The 27931-nt window shown below is 40.4% G+C and overlaps 1 protein-coding gene across 5 annotated transcripts in view; it reads left to right on the top strand.

Moving 5' to 3' along the window:
- The window catches only part of LIN9 (lin-9 DREAM MuvB core complex component), an 88801-nt gene that overhangs the window by 40247 nt on the left and 20623 nt on the right, over window positions 1-27931 (top strand). For 3 of the 5 annotated variants that reach the window (XM_065542721.1, XM_065542707.1, XM_074037650.1), the window contains 4 exons: window positions 1466-1585; window positions 2162-2263; window positions 7399-7539; window positions 16445-16525. In XM_065542721.1, coding sequence (XP_065398793.1) covers window positions 1466-1585; window positions 2162-2263; window positions 7399-7539; window positions 16445-16525 — 444 coding nt within the window. The remainder of the gene's footprint in view (window positions 1-1465; window positions 1586-2161; window positions 2264-7398; window positions 7540-16444; window positions 16526-27931) is intronic. The other 2 variants (XM_045397820.2, XM_045397814.2) reach the window with 1 other exon arrangement.

Here is a 27931-nt window from a genome sequence, read left to right as displayed (position 1 = left end):
ATCCTTAGGGGCCCCCAGCCCTATTTGCTAGACCCCTGGTTCGGAACTATACTTAAGTCTTCCATTTTCCAGGAACTAGAATTTCTCTGTTGGACCTTAACGACACGGCACTTCAGTATAACCAAACTGATGAGTCCTGACTAAATAACCTTGGAGAAGAAGCTACATAACGTTTTCATTGCAGCTGTTAGGTTAAAGTATAGTCCTTTTGCAAAATTATTTTTAAAGTATGAAGTAACATCTTGTACTTATTTGTTCTCCTGTTTTATTTTCAGAGGTATGCAGGATGGGTGTTAATTACCTTCGCTTTTGCATGATGAAACTCAGACATAAGTACAGTTGCGTAGTTTATTCAAGGCTCTAGATCTGGTTTCCTATTAGGCTGAGACTAGAATCGAGATTTTTTGTTTTTTTTTGAGACGGAGTCTTGCTCTGTCGCCCAGGCTGGAGCGCAGTGGTGTGAACTCGGCTCGCTGCAACCTCTGCCTAGAATGTATTTTTATATATGTATGTCTGTCTTTGTAAATATATTTCCTAAAAGAAATATATATATATATATATATATATATCTCCTTAGTGCAGAAATACAATATTGCTTGATATCTCTCCACAATAGGAGAGAAAGAAAGTTGGAACTAAATGTAGAACAGAGTACACTACTCTTAAGTTTTTACATTAAAGGATTAAATCTTTAAACTCTCCTTTTAAAAAAAGTAAATTGGCTGGGCACGGTGGCTCATGCCTATAATCCCAGCACTTTGGCAGGCCGAGGTGGGTGGATCACCTGAGGTCAGGAGTTCGAGACCAGCCTGGCTAACATGGTGAAACCCCATTTCTACTAAAAATACAAAAAGTTAGCCAGGCGTGGTGGTGCGCGCCTGTAATCCCAGCTACTTGGGAGGCTGAGGCAGAAGAATTGCTTGAACCCAGGAGGTGGAGGTTGCAGTGAGCCCAGATCGCGCCATTGCACTCCAGTTTGGTCAACAAGAGTGAAACTTGGTCTCAAAAAAAAAGTAAATTGCTTCTTTGTTTAATTAATTTAACTGTTTTTATGAGGTCACCCAAATATTTCTCCCTGGCTAAATAAGAATTGATTTTTAATTATTGTAGAATATATTCGGAAAGTCTAAATGCAGATAACCAAAGGTGGCCATAGAAAACTTTAATAATAATCTTTGATTCTCTGAACTATTTTGATCCCCCCCTTTTTTTTTTATTTCTTTTTGTCTTCTGGAGGTTCATCCTTTTGGCAGCAAAGTAGTGTTTTCATACTCTGTTTTAAGTTCTAGCCTTTGATCTGTATAGACTAATATGCTACTCTATAAATAATTAAATATATAAGTAATAAATTCTATATGAATCATAGAATATGCGCGAATATATATCTCAAGCTGAAATACAATAATTATAAAGCTTAAATGATGGTAAATTTCTTTAAGTTTTGTGGATTAATCTGTTTTCTCAGAGTAATGAGCCTCATGAGACAATGCCAATTGCTGCCTTTGGACAGAAACAGCGGCCTTCTCGATTTTTTATGACCCCACCACGGTTACATTATACTCCTCCTCTCCAGTCACCAATTATGGTAAGTATATTTTAGAAATATTATCAATAATTTAATTGATTATTACGAAGGTGAACTATATTCTTAAGAAATACACATCTATTACAACTACAAAAGATACGCAGACTGTTTTGAATTGAAAATATTAAATAACATAAATAGTTGCTTCACCTCCAGAAATATTTTCCTTTTTATTGGATTTTAATATAATATTAATTATAACAGAATTTTCTGTTTTTCTAAAAGTAAGATACTTCCTGGCTGGGCGCAGTGGCCCACGCCTGTAATCCCAGCACTTTGGGAGGCCGAGGCAGGCAGATCATGAGGTCAGGAGTTTGAGACCAGCTGACCAACATGGTGAAATGCTATCTCTGCTAAAAATACAAAAATTAGCTGGGTATGGTGGTGCGCACCTGTAATCCCAGCTGCTTGGGAGGCTGAGGCAGGAGAATCACTTGAACCTAGGAGTCGGAGGTTGCAGTGAGCTGAGATCACATTTGGCAACAGAGCGAGACTCTGTTTAAAAAAATAAAATAAAAAAATAAGTTTCTTCCTCTGAATAGTCAATGATTAAATAATTCCCTTTTATTTCCACAGGATAATGATCCTTTATTGGGACAGTCGCCGTGGAGAAGTAAAATTTCTGGCTCTGACACTGAAACATTAGGTGGTTTTCCAGTAGAATTTCTTATCCAAGTGGTAAGAATTGTTCTGAGTATCTTGGCTCTTTGTTTAAAAACTCAATGTATTTTATGTTATTAAGGTTGAAAATTTTTCTAGGGCCGTGTAGGTTTATCACCGTGTAGGTTTTAAGAGGTACTATTTCCAACAAAGCCTAAAAATAAAAGTTATAAAAAAAAGAAAGGACTTACAGATCTTTTTCTTGAGCTTTGTCTTGTGTCTGAGTTCTTATTATTCTGCTATTTTAAGGGCTCAAACATTCTTGCATATGTTCTGTGAAATTCTGAATGTTTGGCTGTTAATAACTTGGGTAACTATGAAGGCTTTTATTTAGTAACCTCAGCATATTCTGCTATCATTAGTCAGTTCAACAGTTATGATGTCCTGGCTAGCTTATATGGTTAGAAGAAATTTTATTTCTTTTCAGAGACTAGAAACAGGTATTCACTTGCTAAGTACTTAGTGATTAGACACTGAGAAATCTAAGCCTAAACTGAAATAAGTATAAGTATTATATTGGAAAATTTTCCTTATAGCTGAACTCTTAAAAATGTAATGAGTTTGAAAATTAGATTAAATAAATTTTTTAGTTTGAATCATAGTCTAATAATGTATTGTTTCATTTCCTTTTTGGAAAATGAAAACTATTTTGGCTTGGGATAGATAGGATCTTTATTTTCATTTATTTATTTAGAGACTGACTCTCGCTCTGTTGCCCAGGCTGGAGTGCAGTGGGTCGATCTCGGCTCACTGCAACCTCCACCTTCCGGATTCAAGCTTTTCTCCTGCTTCAGCCTCCTGAGTAGCTGGGATTACAGGCATGCACCACTACGCCCAGCTAATTTTTTTGGTAATTTTAATAGAGATGGGGTTTCACTGGGCTGACCAGGCTGGTCTCCAACTCCTAACTTCACCTTGGCCTCCCAAAGTGCTGGGATTACAGGCGTGAGCCACCACACCCGGCCGATACGATCTTTATAAATAAAAATGTTTATAACCGTGAAAATATTCACAGTGTTCTTTTGCAGTTGATGTTATTTTGAGGAAAAGTCTTGTCAGTTGTGTGTCTGTGTATAGCATTCTGTGTTCCTCAATCACATTTTTTATTTAATATTTATTTATTTATTTATTTATTTATGTTATTTGAGACAGAGTCTCACTCTGTCATCCAGGCTGGAGTGCAGTGGCACGATCTCAGCTCACTGTAGCCTCTACCTCCCGGGTTCCAGTGATTCTTCCACCTCAGCCTCCCAAGTAGCTGGGATTACAGGTGCATGCCACCACACCCAGCTAATTTTTTGTATTTTTGGTAGAGACAGGGATTCACCATGTTGGCCAGACTGGTCTCAAACTCCTGACCTCAAGTGATCTGCCCTTGGCCTCCCAAAGTGCTGGGATTACAGGCATGAGCCACTGTGCCTGGCCTATTTATTTTTTTGAGAGAAAGTATCACTCTGTTGTCCAAGCTGGAGTATAGTGGTGCCATTATGGCTCACTGCAGCCTTAACCTCTCAATCTCAGGCAGTCCTCCCGCCTCAGTCTCCCAAGTAGCTGAGACTATAGGCATGTACCACCACTCCCAGCTAATATATTTTTTGTTGGTTTTATAGAGATGGAGTCTCACTGTGTTACCTAGGCTGGTCTCGAACTCCTGGGCCCAAATGATCCTCCCACCTTGGCCTTCCAAAGTGCTAAGATTACAGACTTGAGTCACCATGCCCAGCCAATGATATATTGTTAGTTATCCTTGCAGTATAAAATTTCTCACACCTTTGGCTTCTTGAGGCAGATGAATATTTTTATATGAAAGATTGAAAATGTGATAAGAGCAAAGACTTATTCTTTTCACAAAGAAGACACTTGTTTTTAATTCTTTCTTTTAAATAGTAGAAGTAAAAACAAAGCTAATATGTTATATTTGAACAGGTGTTGTGTGTGTGAGTTTGAGAGAGATCCATAAGCAAAGGGAGCCAGAAGCTAAGTACTACTACGCTATGTCTACATAGTGATATTTTTATCGATCCTTGTTATATTTGATTTTTGATTCAGTACACTTTTTTCTTTAGAGAGGTTTTAGGTTCATAGCAAAATTGAGAAGAAGATACAGATATTTCCCATATACTTCCTGACCCCACACCTGTGTAGTCTCCCCCTATTATCTCCCACCAGAGTGGTATATTTGTTACAGTCATTACCTTCATTAACACATCATTTCACCTAAAGACCATAGTTCACATTAATGTGTTTAAGGGTGTGGAACATTTTAAGAGTTTTGACAAATGTATAATATCATGTATCTACCATTATGTATCATATAGAGTAGTTTCGCTGCCCTAAAAATCTTTTGTGTTTCACCTTTTTTTTTTTTTTTTTTTTTTTTGAGACGGAGTCTTGCTCTGTCGCCCAGGCTGGAGTGCAGTGGCGCGATCTCGGCTCACTGCAAGCTCCGCCTCCCGGGTTCACGCCATTCTCCTGCCTCAGCCTCCCGAGTAGCTGGGACTACAGGCGCCCACAACCGCGCCCGGCTAATTTTTTTGTATTTTTAGTAGAGACGGGGTTTCACCGTGGTCTCGATCTCCTGACCTTGTGATCCGCCTGCCTCGGCCTCCCAAAGCGCTGGGATTACAGGCGTGAGCCACCGCACCCGGCCTGTGTTTCACCTTTTTATCCCTTCCCCTGAGCCCCTGGAAATCACTGATCTTTTTACTGTTTTCATAGTTTTGTCTTTTGCAGACTGTCATATATTTGAAGTCATACAGTATATAAACTTTTTATATTGGTTTCTTTCACTTACTAGTATACATTTAAGTTTCTTTCATGTCTTTTCATGGCTTGATAGCTCATTTCTTTTTAGCATTGGATAATATTACATTGTTGGGATGTACCACAGTTTATTTACTCATTGACAAACTGAAAGGCATCTTGGTTGCTTTCGAATTTTGGCAATTACGAATAAAGGTGCCATAAACATCTGTGTGCAGGTTTTTGTGTAGCCGTAAGTTTTCAGCTCCTTTGGGTAAATACCAACGAGTGTAATTGCTGGATCATATGGTAAGAGTATGCTTAGTTATATAAGAAACTGACAAGCTGTGTTCTAAAGTGGCTGTACCATTTTGCATTCCATCAGCAGTGAATGGGATTTCCTGTTGCACCACATCCTCATCAGCATTTGGTATTGTCAGTGTTCTGGATTTTGGCAATTCTAATAGGTTTGTTGTGGTATCTTATTATTTAAATTTGCATTTCCCTGATGACATATACATTTCATCATTGAGCATCTTTTCATATGCTTATCTGCCATTTGTATATCTTCTTTGGTGAGGTGTCTGTTAAGATCCTTGGCTCATTTTTTAATCCAATTGTTTGTTTTCGTATTGTTGGGTTTTAAGAGTTCTTTGTATATTTTGGAAAGCAGTTCCTTATCAGATGTATATTTTACAAATATTTTCTCCCAGTCTGTGGCTTGTCTTTTCATTCTCTTTACATCTTTAACCAAACAGAAGTCTTTAATTTTAATGAAGGTCAGCTCATCATTTCATTCTTTCATGGATCATGCCTTTGGTGTCATATTTAAAGTGTTGTCGTAAAACCAAAGTCATCTAGATTTTTTTTCCTGTGTTACTTTCTAGGAGTTTTATAGTTTTGGATTTTACATCTATGTTTGTGATTCTCTCTGTGAAAGGTGTAAGGTTTTTCTCTAGATTCTTTTTTTGTTTTGTTTTGTATGTGAGTGTCCAGTTGTTGCAGCACCATTCATTGAAAAGACTGACTTTTCTCCACTGTTGCCCATTTGTTGAAGATAATTGATTATGTGGATTTATTTCTGGGCTCTCTATTCTGTTCCATTGATCTATTTTATTTTATTCTTTGCCACTACCACGCTGTCTTGGTTACTGTAGCTTTATAGTATGTTTCAAAGTTGAATAGCATCAGCCATGCAACTTTGTTCTTCTTCAATATTGTGTTGGCTATAGTAGGTCTTTTGCCTTTCTTTTTTTTTTTTTTTTTTTTTGAGACGGAGTCTTGCTCTGTCGCCCAGGCTGGAGTGCAGTGGCCGGATCTCAGCTCACTGCAAGCTCCGCCTCCCGGGTTCACGCCATTCTCCTGCCTCAGCCTCCCGAGTAGCTGGGACTATAGGCGCCCGCCACCTCGCCCGGCTAGTTTTTTGTATTTTTTAGTAGAGACGGGGTTTCACCGTGTTAGCCAGGGATGGTCTCGATCTCCTGACCTCCTGATCCGCCCGTCTCGGCCTCCCAAAGTGCTGGGATTACAGGCGTGAGCCACCGCGCCCGGCCTTGCCTTTCAATATAGACTTTAGAATCATTTTGTCAAATCCATAAAACAACTTGCCGGGATTTTGACTTGTATCGCATTGAATTTATAGATCAAGTTGAGAAGAACTAGTATCTTGACAGTGTTGTGTCTTCTTATCCATGAACATGAAATATCTCTTATTTAGTTCTTTGATTTCTTTCATCAGAGTTTTGCTCATATAGATCTTGTACATATTTGTTAGATTTATACTTAAGTATTTCATTTTGGGAGTATTAAGGTAAATGATACTGTGCTATATTTTTAATTTCATATCATACTTGTTTATTGTTGGTATATGACAAAGCAGTTGACTTTTGTATGTTAACTTTGTATCCTGCAACTTTGCTGTAGTCACTTATTAGTTCCAGGGATTTTTTTTTTTTTTTTTTTTTTGTCAGTTCTTTCAGATTGTCTACATAGGCAGTCGTGTCACCCGCCTAAAACAGACATTTTTTTTTTTATTCCCAATTCTACCTTTTATTCCTCTTTCTTGTCTTACTGCATTAGCTGGGACTTCCAGTATGATGTTGAAAAGAGTGATAAGAGAGGACATCGTTGCCTTATTCCTGATCTTAGTGGGAAAACTTCTAGTTTCTCACCATTAAATATGATATTTGACATGGGGTTTTTTTGTAGATTTTTTTTTTTTTGTTTATCAGGTTGGGAAAGTTGTCTATTCCTAGTTTACTGAGAGTTTTTATCATGAATGAGTGTTGAATTTTGTCAAATACTTTGCCTCTATCAATCTGATCATACGATTTTTCTTCTTTAGCCTACCGATGTGATGGATTATATTAATTAATTTTCTTTTTTTTTTTTCCTTTTTTTTTTTTTTTTAGATGGAGTCTTGCTCTGTTGTCCAGGCTGGAATGCAGTGGCACGATTTCGGCTCACTGCAACCTCCACCTCCCAGGTTCAAGCATTCTCCTGCCTCGGCCTCCTGGGTAGCTGGGACTACAGGCACATGCCACCACGCCTGGGTAACTTTTTAGTAGAGACAGGGTTTCACTGTGTTGGCCAGGCTGGTCTTGAACTCCTGACCTCAAATCATCTACCCACCTCAGCCTCCCAAAATGCTGGGATTACAGGCGTGAGCCACCACGCCTGACTTATATTAATTAATTTTCAAATGTTGAATCAGCCTTGCATACTTCAGATAAATCTTACTTGGGGCCAGGTGCGGTGGCTCACACCTGTAGTCCCAGCACTTTGGGAGGCCAAGGCAGGTGGATCACGAGGTCAGGAGATCGAGACCATCCTGGCTAACATGGTGAAATCCCGTCTCTACTAAAAGTACAAAAAAATTAGCTGGGTGTGGTGGTGGGCACCTGTGGTCCCAGTTACTTGGGAGGCTGAGACGGGAGACTGGCGTGAACCCAGGAGGCAGAGCTTGCAGTGAGCCGAGTTCACGCCACTGCACTCCAGCCTGGGCGACAGAGCAAGACTCTGTCTCAAAAAAAAAAAAAAAAAAAGTCTCACTTGGCTGTGATCTTAAATCCTTGTATACATCATTGGATTCAATTTGCTAATATTTTATTGAGGATTTTTGCTTCTGTGTTTATGAGAGATACTGATCTATAGTTTTTTTCTTTTCATGTTTGGACAGGGGATCTATGTTGCCCAGGCTGGGCTAAGACTCCCGGGTTCAAGTGATTCTCCCACTTCAGCCTCCCAGTAGCTAGGACTATGAGTACATTCCATTATGCATGGCTTGTTGTTGTCTTTCACAGTGTCTTTGTCAGATTTTGGTATTAAGGTAATGCTAACCTTGGAGAATGAGTTAGGAAGTATTTTCTCTGCTTCTATCCTCTAAAACATTACAGAGGTTGGGTATAATTTCTTCCTCAAATGTTTAGTAGAATTCCTCAGTGAACCCATCTGGGCCTGGTGCTTTCTGTTTTGGAAGGTTATTAATTATTGACTCAATTTATTTAATAGATATAAACCTATTCAGAGCCTTCCAGTTTTTTCTTATGCGAGTTTTAGAAATTTCAAGGAGTTTGTTCATTTTTTTTTTTTAGGTTATAAAAAAAAATATATATATATATATATGGGCATATAGTTGTTTATAGTATTCTTTTATTATCTTTTTAAAGTCCATAGGATCTGTAATGAGGCCCCTTTTTCATTTCTGAAATTAATAATTTGTGTCCTCTTTTTTCTTAGCCTAGCTAGAGGCTTATCAATATCATTGATCTTTTTAAAGAACCAACTTTTGGTTTTGTTGATTTTTTTCTCTTAATTTCCTATTTTTAATTTTATTGATTTCTGCTCTAATTTATAATACTCTGCTTACTTTGTATTTAATTTGCTTTTTTTTTTTTTTTTTTTTTTAGTTTCCTAAGGTGGAAGCTTAAATTACTGATTTTAGATCTTCTTTACTAATAAATGCATTCGATACTACAAATTTCCCACTAAGTGCTGCTTTGACTGCATCACACAAATTTTGACAATTTGTCTCTTTATTTTTATCTAGTTCAGAATATTTTTCCATTTCTTCTTTTAGATTGCTTTTTTGACTCATGTATTATTTAGACATATCTTCAGATTTTACAGCTTTCTTTGTTATTGATTTCTGGTAGAAGTTCATTGTGGTGTAAGAGCATACATTGTATGATTTCTATTCTTTTAATTTTGTTAAGGTATGTTTCATGGCCCAGAATGAGATCTTCATGAATTTTCTGTACAACCCTGAGTAGAAAGTATATTCTGCGGTTGTTGGATGAAGTAGTCTATAGATACCAATTATATCCAGTTAATTGATGATATTGTTGAGTTTATGTCCTTGCTGATTTTCTGCCCGTTGGATCTGTTCATTTCTGATGGGGGGTATCCAAATCTCCAACTGGTGGATTGATCTATTTGTCAGTAGTTAATGTATTTTGCCTCATGTTTTGATATTCTGTTATTAGGCACATAAATATTAAGTATTGTTGGCCGGGTGCAGTGGCTCACGCCTGTAATCCCAGCCCTTTGGGAAGCTTAGGCGGGCAGATCACTTGAGGTCAGGAGTTCGAGACCAGCCTGGCCAACATGGTGAAACCCCATCTTTACTAAAAATACAAAATTAACCAGGTGTAGTGGCAGATACCTGTAATCCCAGCTACTCGGGAGACTGAGACAGAATTGCTTGAACCTGGGAGGCGGAGGTTGCAGTGAGCTGATGTTGCACCACTGCACTCCGGCCTGGGTGACAGAGCAAGAATCTGTCTCAAAAAAAAAAAAAAAAAAAACCAGAAAAAATATTATGTCTTCTTGGAACATTGACCCCTTTTTCATTATGTAATGCCCCTTTTTATTCCTGACGCCTTTTCTTGCTCTGGAGTCTACTTTGTCTGAAATTAATATAACTGCTCCTCCTTTCTTTTGATTAGTGTTAGCATGGCATATTCTTTATCCATTTACTTTTTTTTTTTTTTTTTTTTTTTTTTGAGACGAAGTCTTGCTCTGTCGCCCAGGCAACCTCTGCCTCCTAGGTTCAAGCAAGTCTCATGCCTCAACCTCCCGAGTAGCTAGGATTACGTGTCCACCACACCTGGCTAATATTTGTATTTTTAGTAGAGACAGGTTTTTTCACCATCTTGGCCAGGCTGGTCCAGAACTTCTGACCACGAGAAATGTGCCTGCCTCAGCCTCCCAAAGTGCTGGGATTACAGGTGTCAGCCACTGAGCCTAGCCCTGTTTTTTTTGTTTGTTTGTTTGTTTTTTGTTTTTGAGAACAGGGTCTCCCTCTGTAGCCTAGGCTGGAGTGCAGTGGCTCACTACAGCCTCAACCTCCTGGGCTTAAGAAATCCTCCCACCTCAGCCTCCCAAGTAGCTGGGACTACAGGCATAAGCCACCACACCTGCTAATTTTTGTATTTTTTGTATGGACATGGGGTGTCAGTGTACCCTAGGCTGGTCTTGAACTCCTTGGCTCGAGCAATGGGACCCACCTCGGCCTCCCAAAGTACTGGGATTATAGGGGTGAGCCACCACACCTGGCCTTCATCCATTTACTTTTAATCTATCTGTGTCTTTATGTTTAAAGTAGATTTCAAAGTGATTATTGATATAATTGGATTATCATACAGTAATATCTGTCATATTTATTACTATTTTCTATTCGTTGCTCATATTCTTTATTTCTATTTTTATATTCCACTCTTTTTTTTGCCTTTTATGGTTTAATTTATGTAATTCCATTTTTTTCTGCTTTTTTAGCATATAGGTTATACTTTTTTCTTTTAACTTTCTTTAATGGTTGCTCTAGAGTTTACATTATAAGCTTTTTTACAACTAATCCACATCCACTTTCAAATAACCCTGTACAGCTTCATGGGTAGTATTAGTACCTGATAATAACAAAATAATCCTAATTAATCCCTCCTTTCCTTTGTATCATTGCTGTCATTATTTTATTTATACCTAAGCATGCATAAGCATATATACACATAATCATACATAATCAAATATGCTGTTGCTGTTATTATTTTGAGCAAACTGTTATCTGTTGGAACAATTAGGAATAAGGAAAATAAAAGTTTGTATTTTACCTTCAATGTATTCTTTCTTTGATACACTTCCTTTATTTATATATGAATTTCTGACATGTATCATTTTCTTTTTCTCTAAAGAACATCATTTAACATTTCTGGCCGGGCATGGTGGTTCACGCCTGTTGTCCTAGCACTTTGGGAGGCTGAGGTGGGTAGATCACTTGAGGTCAGGAGTTCAAGACCAGCCTGGCCAACATGGTGAAACCCCATCTCTGCTAAAAATACAAAAATTAGCCGGGCATGGTGGCGCTTATAGTCTCAGCTGCTTGGGAGGCTGAGGCATGAGAATCGCTTGGACCTGGGAGGTGGAGGTTTTAGGGAGCCAAGATCACTCCATTGCACTCCAGCCTGAGCAAGAGAGCAAGATTCCATCTCAAAAAGAAAAAAAAAACATTTCTTACAAGGCAGTCCTACTAGTGACAGATTTTCTCAAGTTTCTTTCTCTGAGAAAGTCTTTATTTTTCTTTCACTTAAAAAATTTTTGTTTTATTGGCCGGGCATGGTGGCTAACGCCTGTAATCCCAGCACTTTGGGAGGTTGAGGCGGGTGAATCATGAGGTCAGGAGATCGAGACCATCCTGGCTAACACGGTGAAGCCCCGTCTCCACTAAAATTACAAAAAATAAGCTGGGCATGGTGGCAGGTGCCTGTAGTCCCAGCTACTCGGGAAGCTGAGGCAGGAGAATGTCGTGAACCTGGGAGGTAGGGCTTGCAATGAGCCAAGATTGTGCCACTGCACTCCCACCTGGGCAACAGAGCAAGACTCCGTCTCTAAAAAATAAAAAAATAAAAAAATTATTTTATTTTATTTATTATTGTAGAGATGAGGTCTAGCTGTGTTTCTCAGGCTGCTCCAGAACTCCTGGGCTTAAGCAGTCCTCCCTCTTGGCCTTCCAAAGTGCTGAGATTATAGGCGTGAGCTATGATGCCCAGTCCTGTTTTACTTTTGAATGATAATTTCATAGGGTGCAGGGGTTTAGATTGCCAGATTTTTTTTCTCAACACAAGACATTTCACTCCAGTCTCCTCTTGCTTGCCTGGTTTCTAAGAAGTCAGATGAAATTCTTATCTTTGCTCCTCTATCGGCAAAGTCTTTTCTTTCAGGATTTTTTTTTTTTCCTTTTTTTTCGTATGTAGAGATGGGGTTTTGCCATGTTGCCCAGACTGGTCTCGAACTGCTGGGCTCAAGCAATCTGCCCGCCTCAGCCTCCCAAAGTGCTGGTATTACAGGTGTGAGCCACCATAGCTGAACCAGAATTTTTCTTTGTCTTGGATTTTCTGTGGTTTGAATATGATAGGTGTAAATCTAGAGGTTTTTGTGGCATTTTCTCTGCTTGGTATGCTCTGAGCTTCTTAGATCTTTGGTTTGGTATTTGACATTAAATTAGGGAAACTCTCATTCATTATATTTCAGATAGTTCTTCCTTTTTTTCTCTCTTTCCTCTCCTTCTTGTATTTCCATTAATGCATAAAGTTACACCTTTTGTAGCTGTCCCACAATCCTTGGACATTCTGTGCTGACTTTTTCAGTCTTTGTTCTCTTTGTTTTTTAGTTTTGGAAGTTCCTATTAATATATCCTCTTCTGAGATAACTGTTGTGGAAGGAAAAAAAAAGAAAAATAAATAATATATCCTCAAGCTCAAGAAATTTTCATCTCTCTGCTTGCATTGCCCATCTGTTCTTGCATGCTATTTTATCCATTAGAGGCCTTAGCTTATTACTCATAGTTCTTTAAAATTTCAACATCACTGCCATATCTAAGGCTGGTTTTTATGCTTGCTTTGTCTCTTCAAACTATGTTTTTTGCCTCTTTTCGTACCTTGTAATTTTTTCTTAATTGCCAAACAAGATATACTATGTAAAAGGAACTGTGTCAGCCTGAGCTTCTAGACTGTGAACTTCACAAATGCACCTCAGTTTTTCCTCCTCTTAGGTGGCACGGGGTGGCTAGAGTGGGCTGGGATTGGGTTTTTCTCTTGCCCCAGGTCAGCTAGCCTCTGATAAAACCCTAGCATGTTAGCTTCTGGTTAAATACTTTTTCCTGAGGTCAGGCCTTGCTAAGAAGAACAGAATGCTCCATTTTAATTCAAAATTGTTAGTTTTCTCTTCCCCTTGCAGGAAACAAGAGGGTGTATTTCTGTAGTATTCACTAAGAAACAGATTAAGCCCCTGGAAGTAAAACTCACAAAAGTATGCTTTTCAAAAAACCCTCATAACTGGGTCCCGTTGAGTAAATGCTTAATGGTCAGACTTGCCCGCACCTACCACATAAATTACAGTTCCGTTTTTCCTACCCCAGCACTGGTTCCTAGAGGTTTTTGCTCACATGTTTCTGCTCCAGTAAATTGTGATTTCTACATATTTGCCTTTCATTCTTTCTAATTTTGTGGACAGTTTGCCTTGGCCCTCAATTCTCTTAGAGATCTAAGAAGTGTCGTTGATTTTTTAAGTATGTTCAGTTTTTTACCTGGTGTTAGGATGGAGTAGCATCTTCCAAGCTTCTTATATCCCAGGCTGTAAACTGAAAGTCTATGTATTTGATTTTAGTACTTAATTTAAAATTTATAATCTATATGTAAAGCCTAGTTAAAACACTATTTCCACTATTATTTTAAGATATTTAAGAGGTAAAAATAAAAATTATTTTATGTCCTTACCTTTTATAGTATGTGAGGTTTTATAAAACTCAGTTTTGCTCTTAAGTGTTGAAGTTGATATTTTGATTTTTTGCTGTTCCAAATATATTTTTTCTTATGACAAAAGACACGTTAAAAATGTTTTGCTGCCAGGCACAGTGGCTCACACCTGCAATCCCAGCACTTTGGGCGGCCAAGCTGGGAGGATTGGGAGTCTAGGAGTTCAAGACAAGCCTGGGCAACATAGACAAGGATTGAGTCTAGGAGTTGACAACAAGCCTGGGCAACATAGTGAGACCCCCATCTCTACAAAAAATACAAAAATTAGCCAGGTGTGGTGGCACGCCCCTGTAGTCCCAGCTACTCGGGAGTCTGAGGTGGGAAGATCACTTGAGCCCAGGAGGTTGAGGCTGCAGTGAGCCATGATCATGCTACTGCACTCAGCCTGGATAGCTATAAGCTACCACGCCCGACCTTATTCTTTCTTTCTTTCTTTTTTTTTTTTTTTCTTTTTTGAGACAGAGTCTTGCTCTGTTGCCCAGGCTAGAACGCAGCAGTCATGTGATCTCGGCTTCACCTCCCAGGTTCAAGCAACCCTCATGCCTCAGGCTCCCGAGTATCTGGGACTACAGGCTCGAGCCACCATGCCTGCCTAATTTTTGTATTTTTAGTAGAGATGAGGTTTTACCATCTTGGCCAGGCTGGTCTTGAACTCCTGACCTCAGGTGATCCATCAGCCTCAGCCTCCCAAAGTGCTGGGATTACATACAGGCATAAGCCACCATGCCTGGCCAAAAAAGGGTTATCTCTTAGAAATAAATAATAAGGGCTGGGCGTGGTGGCTCATGCCTGTAATCCCAGCACTTTGGGAGGCCAAGGCAGGTGGATCACCTGAGGTCAGGAGTTTGAGACCAATCTGGCCAACATGGTGAAACCCCATTACAGGCGGATTTCTTTTTTTTAAGAAACATAACTACACTATCTATTACATCTATAAAAACTTAAATGTCAATATCAAATATCCAGTTGGTATTCAGATTTTTCAGTTGTTTTTTAAATGTTGAGTGCCTTTTTTCTCCATTCAGCTTATTGAAGAAACTGGATCCATACAGTCTCCCATAGTCTCAGCTTTTCTGACTAAATCCTTGTGGGATTATTTAACTTGTTCTTTGTATTTTATGTAAATTGAAAATTATATCTAGAGGTTTGATTGGATTTAGGTTTTTTGATTGGCTGTTTGTTTTCATGTGACTACTTTTACAGGTGGTTTTGTGTTCTTTTGATAGGAGGCATTTATTTATTTATTTATTTATTTATTTATTTATTTATTTATTTATTTTGAGATGGGGTCTTGCTCTGTTGCCCAGGCTGGAGTCCAGTGGCATGATTTCAGCTCACTGCATCCTCCACCTCCCAGGCTCAAGAAGTTTTCCCACCTCAGCCTCCTGAGTAACTGGGACTACAGATGTAAACCACTAAACCCGGCTAATTTTGTTTATTTTTTGTGGAGATAAGATCTCAAACTCCTGGACTCACGATCCCAGCTACTTGGGAAGCTGAGGCTGGTCACAAACTCTTGGGCTCAAGTGGTCTTCCCGCCTTGGCCTCCCAATGTACTGGGATTACAGGTGTGAGCCACTGTATCTCTGACCTATTTATTTTTTAACATTAGCTGCCATTGATTATCAATGCTTAGATCCATTCATTCAATAAGATTTCAAAATGGCTCTCACTCTGTCATTTATTCTTCCTAAGTATCATTGTAAACTCATGGATTTTAACATTTGGCTTTAGTTTGTTACCGTTATTATTCTTACTGGTCTACAAATTTCCCTATTTTGGACCAGTGAACAAGCTTGTTCAAATTGACTCCTTAGTCCTTTTGACATGTCCTCATTACAATGGATTTTTAAAAAGTATTTGCTTGTCAGTTTAATCAGATATATAAAATACAGTGCTATGAGGCTGAGTGTGGTGACTCATGTCTGTAATCCCAGCACTTTGGGAAGCCAAGGTGGGCAGATCACTGGAGGTCAGGAGTTCGAGACCAGCCTGGCCAACATGGTGAAACCCGGTCTCTACTAAAAATACAAAAATGGCCGGGTGCCCTGGTTCACACCTGTAATCCCAGCACTTTGAGAGGCCAAGGTGAGTGGATCATCTGAGGTCAGGAGTTCAAGACCAGCCTGGCCAACATGGCAAAACCTTGTCTCTATTAAAAATACAAAAATTCGTCGGGCATGTTGGTGGGTGTCTGTAATCCCAGCTACTCGGGAGGCTGAGGCAGGAGAATTGCTTGAGCCTGGGAGGCGGAGGTTGCAGTGAGCTGAGATCACGCCATTGCATTCCAGCCTGGGCAATAGAGCAAGAGTCCATCTCAAAAAAAAAAATACAAAAATTAGCCAGGTGTGGTTGTGTGTGCCTGTAATCCCTGCTGCTCGGGAGGCTGAGGCGAGAATTGCTTGAACTGGGAGGCAGAGGTTGCAGTGAGCCAAGACTGTGCCACTGCCCTCCAGCCTGGGTGACAGAGTGAGACTCTATCTCAGAAAAAAAAAAATGCTATGATATATATATATGTATGTATGTATGTATGTGTTGAAACACTAAAATCTATTGCTAAAATATCTTACTAAAAAATTGGAAATTTAATGTCTAACCAATATACCTAAATGCCTCTGTTTATTCTAAAATATTTCTTCTTTTTTTGCAGACCCGATTATCAAAAATTCTCATGATTAAAAAGGAACATATCAAGAAATTAAGGGAAATGAACACAGACGCAGAAAAACTGGTAAGAATTTGTTTCTCTTTTTTTTCCTTCATTTGCTTGTCTAATTTTAAAATGGTGAGACCATCTATATCTATTGATTTAAAAATATCTATGGGAGGAAACATTCAGATAAATACTATTTTTAAATCCTCATTTGCATGAGGTTGTTCACACCTGTAGTCCACCTTCTTGGGAGGCTGAAGCAAAGGGATTGCTTGAGTCTAGAGTCAGAGACTGCAGTGAGCTATGATTCTACCCCTACACTCTAGCCTGGGTGATAACAAGACCCTATCTCAGTAAATGAATGAATACAGGAATAAATACATACATACATACATAAAAAAGTAAATATTCATTGCTATCACTATCTCTTGTTATACTGAACATATGCTAAGTAAACTGGCAATGCATTGCCCCAGACCTCATTATGCCATTGACTGTACAGTCGAATAGGATTAATGAGTATATTAGGTTCTTTGAACAGTTTACATGAGTCTGGAATTGCTCAGACAGATACCTGTGACCAAGGAAGTTGTAATGACAGGTTATAAAAAATGTTTCAGAATAAGTAAGTCAGGAAATATCTGTGTTGTCATCTTTAGGTTATCTTGACAACATTTATATCCTAATAATCTAATGAGTTCAAAAAATGAGAGCCAATTTTATTTATAAGATAATTACCAGAAGTCTTTTTTTTTTTTTCTGAGATGGAGTTTTGCTCTTGTCTCCCAGGCTGGAGTACAGTGGCACAATCTCGACTCACTGCAGCCTCCGCCACCTGGGTTCAAGTGATTCTCCTGCCTCAGCCTCCCAAGTAGCTAGGATTACAGGCACACACCATCACAACGAGCAAATTTTTGTATTTTTAGTAGAGACAGGGTTTTGCCATGTTGGCCAGGCTGGTCTCAAACTCCTGACCTCAGGTGGTCCACCCACCTCGGCCTCCCAAGTGCTGGGATTACAGGTGTGAGCCACAGCGCCCAGCCAGCCACAGCACCCGGCCCAGAGTTTTTTTAAAAAGCTGTTTATGTAGACACTATTCACTAGGAAAGTCTTTGAATTGTAATGAAATTCACATCTTGCTTAAGGGTATGTAGGATGGCAAATAGGTTTTATCTCATGTACCATCTCCAGTTTATTGAAAATGACTGTATAGAAGTCTGAAAGGGAGGGCTCAGTGACTGTGCTCAGGGGGCAAAGTGCTGTGACTAATTATCAGTGTCTGTTGTAAGTGCAAGAATGGGAGTAGTAGCACTGGGAATCTCTGGAATGAAATGTTGTAAGGGTATAGGTGTGGATACAGTTAGGTATCTACAGCTGCAAAAGTAGATACCTAAGTGAATAAGGAACAGTTCTCTTTTAGGATTATAGAATTTTTTTATTTGAAAAGTACTGAATTTTTAAGACCACAAATGTCGGGTGATTTCAGCGTAAGATCATCTGCTCTCTTTAGCAGTACAGATATTAAAACTTGGGCTTATTTCCGAGTTTAACTCGTTTAAGCATAATATGAAATTAGTATTGTCAGATACACAAGCCATCCAGAAGTGAAAAAGATTAGCTATAGCGTATTGCCATTACATATCTTTTTTTTTTTTTTTTTTTTTTTTTTTTGAGACGGAGTCTTGCTCTGTAGCCGGGGCTGGAGTGCAGTGGCCGGATCTCAGCTCACTGCAAGCTCCGCCTCCCGGGTTTAGGCCATTCTCCTGCCTCAGCCTCCGGAGTAGCTGAGACTACAGGCGCCCGCCACCTCGCCCGGCTAGTTTTTTTTTTTTTTTGTATTTTTAGTAGAGACGGGGTTTCACGGTGTTAGCCAGGATGGTCTCGATCTCCTGACCTCGTGATCCGCCCGTCTCGGCCTCCCAAAGTGCTGGGATTACAGGCTTGAGCCACCGCGCCCGGCCGCCATTACATATCTTAAACACAGAAATGTATGTGCATGCTTCTTTACTACTGGACTCATTCTTATCTTGGTTTCCATCAGTTCTACTTCTGCCCTTTATATTCTATGCCTTTTCAGTGCTCCTCCACCCCACTTCTATTTTTCTCTGGTCGCTTTATCATCTTTTCTATCTTTATGTATAAATGAAGTATTTCCCTTTAATATCACTAGTTAGGACTGTTTTCTTCTAAGTTCCATGCTTTAAAGCACTGGGCTTGCCTTTGCCCAGTTAATCTTATCTACTTTCAAATAGCGACCTATTTCGGGTTGTTTTGCAAACCAAGAAGATGCAGCCTTCAGTGTAAAATGAATTTGTATTCACAGAGACCGTTTTGATGTTGGCTTGACTTCTTAGCATATGAGAACTCTGTAGAAGTAATCTAATTGGCTTGATATGTTTTATTATTTGTTTTATTTATGTAAAAATAGTTTCCATATAAAAATTCAAATATTATGAAATGATTTAATCAGTCAAACTGTAGTTCTTTATAATGCGTTCTCCATAAATAGTATTAAGTTAGCATATGTTATAAATATGTTTGTTTATGTGTTTACCATATGGATTTCTTTTTCTGTGCGTATACTAAAAATTATTTTCATGCAGAATGGAATTAAATTATGATATATATGACTGTATTGTACCATAGTTTAAACAACTTCCTATTAACAGATATTTGAGTTATTTCCATCACTTTATTAATATAGTGTGAATATTTTTGTGCATTTGTTTGTGTCTATCTGTAGGATAAATTTTAGAAAGTAAAATGAAAGATTTAATGAAACTTAGTTTAAGAGGTAGGCTGAACATATTTTTTTCATATCCTTTATAATTGCACATAGAATATGAAGTACAAAAAGAAGTAAACAGAAAAAAAATGAAGCAGTCTGCTTAACAATGTCTATGAGATTTCAAAATTTTTTCTGGCATGTTTTTAGATGAAACAGAAACCATGGCTACAAGAGGCCCTAGATCCAGAGTTGGCAAATATGATGAAGTGCAGAAGTGAGATTAGTATTTTAAAAGGCAATTAATTCAAGGTCTTTCTCCTTGTTCCCCTTCATCTCAGTGACAGAACTCAAATGTGGCATTTACTCAAGTTAAAAGGAGAGAAAGAAGCACTTCTCTAAAGAATTTGAATGTACTATTTGGGGAAAGTTAAGGTTTTTTTCTGCTTTTGGTAAGGGTAGACTGGGTAATTTGGATTAACCTTCCTGCTGTGAATAGCTGTTTCCTCTGGAATAAAATATTAAAATAACCTGCTTGAAGACACTGGAGCATTAACAAGGCATTGAGGAGGCCGGGTCCAGTGGCTCATACCTGTAATCCCAGCACTTTGGGAAGCCGAGGCAAGTGGATCACTTGAGGTCACGAGTTCAAGACAAGCCTGGCCAACACGACAAAACCCTGTCTCTACTGAAAATTAAAAAATTAGCTGGGTGTGATAGCATGCATCCCCAGCTACTTGGGAGGCTGAGGCAGGAGAGTCGCTTGAACCCAGGAAGCAGAGGTTGCACTGAGTCAAGACCGTGCCACTGTACTCCAGCCCGGGCAGCAGACCAAGACTCTGTCTCAAAAAAAAAAAAAAAAAAGAAAGAAAGAAAATAAACAACAAGGCATTAAGGAATTATAGGATCTGGGAAAAGAAGGAAAGAAGTAAGGGGGAACCTGATATTCAGGGTTGCTTTTTCCTTGGGGGCTTCTGCAAGTTCCAGAAAAGGTAGCTGAGAAGCTAAGTGGCATTCTTGAAAGGCTTATAGGGGTTGGAGGCCAAAATTAGAGTCCAGAGACCCACCGAGGGTTGGGGGAAGTTGGCAAACTTTTAAGTCCTCTTTGGAGGAATATAGCATTTTTATAGGCCTCAAATTATTTCTATAAATTTGTATATATAGTATCTAACACTCAATTTAAATTCAAGACACAATAGGAGACACAGTAATCCTAAGGAAAAAAGAAAATAAACTGTAGACAATAGGCAGACTCCAGACAATGTAGTTTTTAGAAATATATTTTAAATGCTTAATTTGTTAAAAGAGATGAGACAAAATTGAGAATTTTAGAAGAGAACTGGAAACAACAATAAAAAAGACCAAATGAAAACTATAAACTCTTGGCCGGGCGCGGTGGCTCAAGCCTGTAATCCCAGCACTTTGGGAGGCCGAGATGGGCGGATCACGACGTCAGGAGTTCGAGACCATCCTGGCTAACACGGTGAAACCCCGTCTCTACTAAAAAAATACAAAAAACTAGCCGGGCGAGGTGGTGGGCGCCTGTAGTCCCAGCTACTCGGGAGGCTGAGGCAGGAGAATGGCGTAAAAACCCGGGAGGCGGAGCTTGCAGTGAGCTGAGATCCGGCCACTGCACTCCAGCCTGGGCGACACAGCAAGACTCCGTCTCAAAAAAAAAAAAAAAAAAAAAAAAAAAGAAAACTATAAACTCTAGCAATCAGAATTAACCCAGTTGGTGGATACAACCACAGCAGATTAGAAACAACTAAAGAGAGAGCTAATAATTTAAAATAGATCAGAAGAAAATATCCCGAATGAAACATGAAGATAAAAATGAGTGGAAAATATAGAAGAGAAGAGACGACAAATAGGGGATACAGTGAGGAAGGTCTAATGTGTAATGAAATAGCAGAAGGAAAAAGAAAGAATGGAACAAAAGCAGTATTTTAAAAGATAATGACTAAAGGCATTACAAAACTGTCAAAAAACAACAAACCACAGATAGATTCTTATCAACCCCAATGAGATAAATAAAAAGATAGTGACTTTTAGACACATTATCTTTTTTTTTTTTTTTTGGAGACAGAGCCTCACTCTGTCGCCCAGGCTGCAGTGCAGTGGCGCGATCTCGGCTCACTACAAGCTCTGCCTCCTGGGTTCACACCATTCTCCTGCCTCAGCCTCCGGAGTAGCTGGGACTACAGGTGCCCATCACCTCCCCTGGCTAATTTTTTGTTTGTTTTTTGTTTTGTTTTAGTAGAAACGGGGTTTCACCGTATTGGCCAGGATGGTCTCAATCTCCTGACCTCGTGATCCGCCCTCCTCAGCTCCCAAAGTGCTGGGATTACAGGTGTGAGCCACCACACCCACCCAGCCTAGACACATTATCTTTTTTTTTTTTTTTTTTTTGAGACAAGAGTCTGGCTCTGTGGCCCAGGCTGGAGTGCAGTGGCCGGATCTCAGCTCACTGCAAGCTCCGCCTCCCGGGTTCACGCCATTCTCCTGCCTCAGCCTCCCGAGTAGCTGGGACTACAGGCGCCCGCCACCTCGCCTGGCTAGTTTTTTTGTATTTTTTTAGTAGAGACGGGGTCTCACCTTGTTATCCAGGATGGTCTCGATCTCCTGACCTCGTGATCTGCCCGTCTCGGCCTCCCAAAGTGCTGGGATTACAGGCTTGAGCCACCGCACCCAGCCTAGACACATTATCTTAAAACTGCTGAAACTAAACACAAAGTGAAAAAATGTTAGAGTACCCAGGGCAGGATGGGAGTGAGAAGTATGTACAAACGAGCAACCAACAATTTGTCTGAGAGCTCCCATCTCCACAAAAACAACAGGAGACAGAAGATAATGGAATGACATCTTCACAGGGCTGAAACAAAATAACTGCCAACCTAAATTTCCATAACCAGTGAAAATGCCTTCAAGGATAAAGTTAATACAAGGACAGTTGTAGACAAATTTATGGACTTTCTTACCAGAATATCTACATTAAAGGAAATACTAAAGTTTTTGTTTAAATAGAAGAAAAAACTTGAAGTTTGTAAAAGAAACATGAAGATTCAGGGAATGAAGAAACAAAAAGGGTAAATATGTGGATTAATCTAAGTGACACATTAAATAATTCTTGTGGCACTTAAAGTATAGAGAGAATTAAAATACACTATAATTGCCTGTTGGTCAGGGTAGGGGTGTATATACATATAGGCCTAGATAAATCAAAGATGGATGACATTTTAATCTAAGGAACCTATTAAAATTATAGTAAAAGATGAATATCTAGCTAGTTAGGGGGAAGTAGATGGGAAATGGAACAATAAAAATGTTTAATTGGGGCTGGGTATAATGGTTCATGCCATTGGATTGCTTGAGGCCAGGAGTTTGAGACTAGCCTGGCCAACATGGCCAAACCCTGTTTCTACTAAAAATACAAAAATTAGCTGGGCATGGTGGCACATGCCTGTAATCCCAGCTATGCAGGAGGCTGAGGCAAGAGAATCACTTTAACCCAGGAAGCAGAGGTTGCCACTGCACTCCATGCCACTGCACTCCAGCCTGGGCAACAGAGCAAGACTCTGTCTCAAAAAAAAAAACAAAAAAAAAATAATATTTTTTAGAAAAATTAGCCAGGCATGGTATAGTCCCAGCTACTCAGGAGACTGATGGGGGAGCATTGCTTGAGCCCAGAAGTTTGAGGCTGTGGTGAGCTAGAATGATATCACTGAACTCCATTCTGGGTGACAGAATGCGACCCTGTTTCTTGGAAAAAAAAAAAGTATGCGACTGGCAGAACTAAGAAACTTTAACAGAACACTGTATTGGTGAGGATGTGGATAAGTAGGCATTCTTACACATAAATTAGTACATTTTTTATGAAGGGTGTACAGGGTCTCAGAAAATGATACCCCGAAATGAAGGCCTCAGGAGCAGCTCTCTCTGACCTTTTTTTGCCCACCTATCTTTGATCTCTCATTTTCTTCTGAGGCTAACTGTAGAAACCAGAATCCCTCTTCCCCAAAGCAGGTCATAGAAACCAGAACTCCTTTTCCCAGAAGCCAGCCTTATATAAAATCTGAGACTATTACTCCAGCTTGCCCGTCACCTTTGTGTGTAAAAATTGGTCATAAAGAAATTATTTGACCTACTTTGACTATAGGTCATAAGACCCCCATTCCAGACAGGATTCTGCCTCATACCCATAGGAAGGATTGCTGCAGAGAGAGGCCAAGAGAAATCTAGACAGGCCTTACTTGGATTTCCCTACTTTGTTAGCATTAGATCATACCCTGTTTGTCCAATCATATTTCTTTTTTGTTCTTTTCTTTTCTTTTTTTGGAGACAGAGTCTTGCTCTGTTGCCTAGGCTGGAGTGCAGTGGTGCAACCTCAGCTCACTGCAGCCTCCACCTCCTGGGCTCAAGCAATACTTGTGCCTTAGCCTCCTGTGTCCAATCATATTTCCATACCACTGTCCATATGCTTTGTGAACCTAAGCACAAAAATTGACAGTGTATTTTGTATTTTTCATTCTGAAGACTCTGGCGTCACATAAAGTTATAACCAAATAAATGTGTATGCCTTTTTTCCTATTAGTCTCTCTTTTGTCAGTGATTTTCAGTGAGCCTTCAGAAGGTGAAGGGGAAGTCCCTCTGGCCCCTACAGGTGCTTCGGCAATATCTGTCAAGATTTAAAATGCTCAAGTCTTTTGATTTAGCAGTAGCACTCCTGGAAACTTCCACACATATGTTTGCCTTTGTCCAAAATGACTACATGTTCATTGCAGCATGTTTGCAAGATCTGAAGGTTAAAAACAATCTGAACGTTCATCGAGAAGGAGCTAATTTGGGAGATTAAGGTAGGAAGATTGCCTGAGGCCAGGAGTTCAAGACCAGCCTGGGCAACATAGTGAGACCCTGTCTCTACAAAAATGTTTAGGAAATTAGCCAAGCACAGTTGCGGATGCTTGTAGTCTCAGCTACTCAGGAGACCGAAGCAGGAGGATTGCTTGAGCCCAGGAGTTTGAGGTTGCAGTGAGCTGTGATCGTACCACTGTACTCTAGCTTGGGCGATAGAGCAATATCCTATCTCTAAAAATAATAATAATAATAGTTTTTTGGCTTGGCGCGGTGGCTTATGCGTGTAATCCTGGCACTTTGGGAGGCTGAGGTGGGTGGATCACGAGGTCAGGCCAACATGGTGAAACCCCATCTCTACTAAAAATACAAAAATTAGCCAGGCGTGGTGGCGTGCACCTGTAATCCCAGCTACCCAGAAGGCTGAGGCAGGAGAATTGCTTGAATCCGGGAGGCAGAGGTTGCAGTAAGCCGTGATCATGCCACTGCACTTCAGCTTGGGTGACAGAGCGAGACTCCGTCTCAAAAAATATATATAGTTTTTAAAATAAATTTTAAAAATAAAACATAATAAGGAACTGGTTACATGTGTAATATATTTATACAGTGTAACACCCTGTAACAGGGAAGCTCACTTGAACAAACCTGAAGATTTCAAGTGAGAAGATGAAAGTGCTGAGCATGTTTATGATACATTCCCATTCATTTGGAAAAGGAAGGGTGGATTCAGGAGGAAATATGTGCCTTTTTTGTTGTGTGTAAATAGACTATCTCTGGAAAGATGCTTAAGAAACTGGTAATACTGATTACTTCTTTTTTTTTTTTTTATACTGATTACTTCTAAAGAGAAGAGAATAAGTAAGTGGCATTAGGGGGAGACCTAATTTTTGAATTTTAAACCATGCAAATGTATTTTCTGTTCCAAAAAAAATTAAAATTATCTTCAAGAGAAGATTAAGAAGAAAAGGTTGAGCTCTCTCAGAACATACTATTGAAAGCCAGAAATGGAAAATCTGAGAGAAAAATTAAGAAACAGAGAGTACCAATTCCATTGTCCAACATTCAGCCAATAGGGTACCCACAAATGGAGCAGAGAAAATAGAGGGGAGGGGAGTTATCAAAACAATGATAGAAGAAAATTTCCCAAAGCTAAAGAAGAAAGTGACCTAACTCACTGTTTACTCTTAATGTTGACTCAGTAGCTTTCCTTCATTAATCCTAGTTTCACTTTCTGAAACAGTTTTAATAAGTCTGCTACATCTTCCATGTGGTAACTATTAAGATATTTGGAGAATATGATGGGAGGCTTCAAGATGACTGACTATAGGCATTTTTGTACTCAACTCCTCCACTAAGAAGCAAAATAGTAAGTAGATAATCACACTTCAAATAGATCATCCAAAAGAGAATACTGGAATTCAGCAGAAAAGTGACAGGAAATATTTAAAGCAAGGAAGAAGAAAGTGAGACAGCCTGCTAGGCTGGGATCAGATGAGAGCCAAGAGAGACTCCCCAATACAGGGAAAGTGTAAACAAGAGACCCTCAGAAGTCCTCATTCCCACTGTCAGCTCCTGCAATCGTAGCCACAGGAGAGCCCTTGACTCTCATGGGTCCTGAAACTAACACACAGAGCTTTCGGGATCTTGTGCAACAGCACTGCTCCAGAGAGGAAGCTTGCACTGCGTCTCACATGCTCCCTAAGACCTAAGCAGCTACAACAAGGTGCCATTTTAGAGCCCAGCCCCAACAGACTGTGCACTATCCCAGAACCTAGTGGCACCACAGCTGAGATGCAAGAGAAGAATGGCTGCTACCCCTAGGGTTTACGTGCATTTGACCATGGGCTACTGCACCAGGGACTGAAGCACATGTGAGTCACTGGCTATGGCAGCAGGGGCTGAAGTACAAGCGGCATGCGTGTTCTGCACCCACTGGCCTAGGCTGCCCACCATTGAAGGCAATGCCTCCCTCCCCAGTGTGGCAGGGCAGCTCCCCACCCAAGCATTCCACTGGTGGCCTGGGGAATTGCCCCACCCCTGCCTGCCACTGGTTGCACCTGCCCTTACCATCAGGGAGCCTGAGAACAAGACTGCTCAGCCCAGCTTCGGTCCCCCTGCCCCTTGTGCCAGAGTACACAGTCCAACAGCCAGGCTATTGCCCAGCCCAGTATACCACCACTTGTACCTGAACACTCCTCCCAGGGGCCTGAGTTTGGGCCTACCCCCCAGCCACTACCACCACAGCTGGCACCTACCTGCACATGCCACCTGCACACCTGGAGACTGGCCCACCCAGCCCATCACAGCCACTGCCAACACCAGCATTACTGGGTCCTTGGGGACCTAGAAGGTCATCTTGCCACTGTCATTGTCATTGTTCATGTGACACTGGCTGCCTCAGGGCCCAAAATTCTGCCCACCCACCCAGCCCACTGCTGCCACTACCCTACCAGCATCCAGTAAGCCACCTGGAACCACAAGAATTGGCGTGCCTGGACCTCTTAACATCAGTGCCAGCATACACCACCTTGGAATCCAAGGACAGGCATGCTTAGCCCACCACTGCCACCATTGGGGCCCAAAGACCGACCTACATGGCATCCCAGTCCTCTGCAAAACTTCACCAGAGCATCCACAAATAACTCTACCCTGAACTACTGAGGAAGCCATAGATACCATTAATGCTGTTTACAGTCAAAGAAATAGACTACACTGCTGCATGCATCCAAAATCAAGCCAAAGTATCCCACCCAACCAATACCATAGATACATATTCAGGAAAAAGTCCTCCCCTACAAAAGCAATTTCAGCCAGGTGCAGTGACTCATGCCTGTAATCCCAACAGTTTGGGAGGCCAAGGCAGGAGGATTGCCTGAGACCAAGAGTTTAATACCAGCCTAAGTAACACAGTGACACCCCGTCTCTATAAAAATGATTTTTTTTTCTTTTGAGCCAGAATTTCACTCTTGTTGCCTAGGCTGGAGTGCAATGGTGCAATCTTGGCTCACTGCAATGTCCGCCTCCCGGGTTCAAGCGATTCTCCTGCCTCAGCCTCCCAAGTAGCTGGGGTTACAGGCATGCACCACCATGCCTGGCTAATTTTGTATTTTTTTAGTGGAGACAGGGTTTCTCCATGTTGGTGAGGCAGGTCCTGAACTCCCAACTTCAGGCGATTAGCCCACCTCAGCCTCCCAAAGTGCTGGGATTACAGTTGTAAGCCACCACACCTGGCCTATAAAAATGATTTTTTTAAAAATTAGCTGGCGGGGCGTGGTGTCTCAAGCCTGTAATCCCAGCACTTTGGGAGGCCGAGATGGGCGGATCACGAGGTCAGGAGATCAAGACCATCCTGGCTAACACGGTGAAACCCCGTCTCTACTAAAAAAAAATACAAAACATTAGCCGGGCATGGTGGCGGGCGCCTGTAGTCCCAGCTACTCTGGAGGCTGAGGCAGGAGAATGGCGTGAACCTGGGAGGCGGAGCTTGCAGTGAGCCGAGATCGCACCACTGCACTCCAGCCTGGGTGACAGAGCAAGACTCCTTCTCAAAAAAACCATTAGCCAAGCATGGTGGTTCATGCCTATAGTCCTAGCTACTTGGAAGGCTGAGGTGGGAGGATCACTCAAGCCCAAGAGTTTGGGCTGCAGTGAGCTGTAATTGTGCCCCTGCACTCCAGCCTGGGTGATAGAGGAAGATTTCAACTCTAAAAGAAGAAAAAAAAAACAAATTCAAAAAACTTGGAAGAAGCAACTGTTATACCCAGATGCACAGATATCAACTTAAGGACAAGAAACATTTAAAAACAAGGAAATATGACACCTCCAAAGAAACACAATAATTCTCCAGCAACAGATTCCAATCAAAAAGACATTCTTGAAATCCTGAAAAAAAATCAAATTACTGATTC

The sequence above is a fragment of the Macaca fascicularis genome, chromosome 1, assembly GCF_037993035.2.
Source record: "Macaca fascicularis isolate 582-1 chromosome 1, T2T-MFA8v1.1".
In the NCBI taxonomy this organism is placed as follows: Eukaryota; Metazoa; Chordata; class Mammalia; order Primates; family Cercopithecidae; genus Macaca; species Macaca fascicularis.
This window is presented reverse-complemented; position numbering and strand designations above follow the sequence as displayed.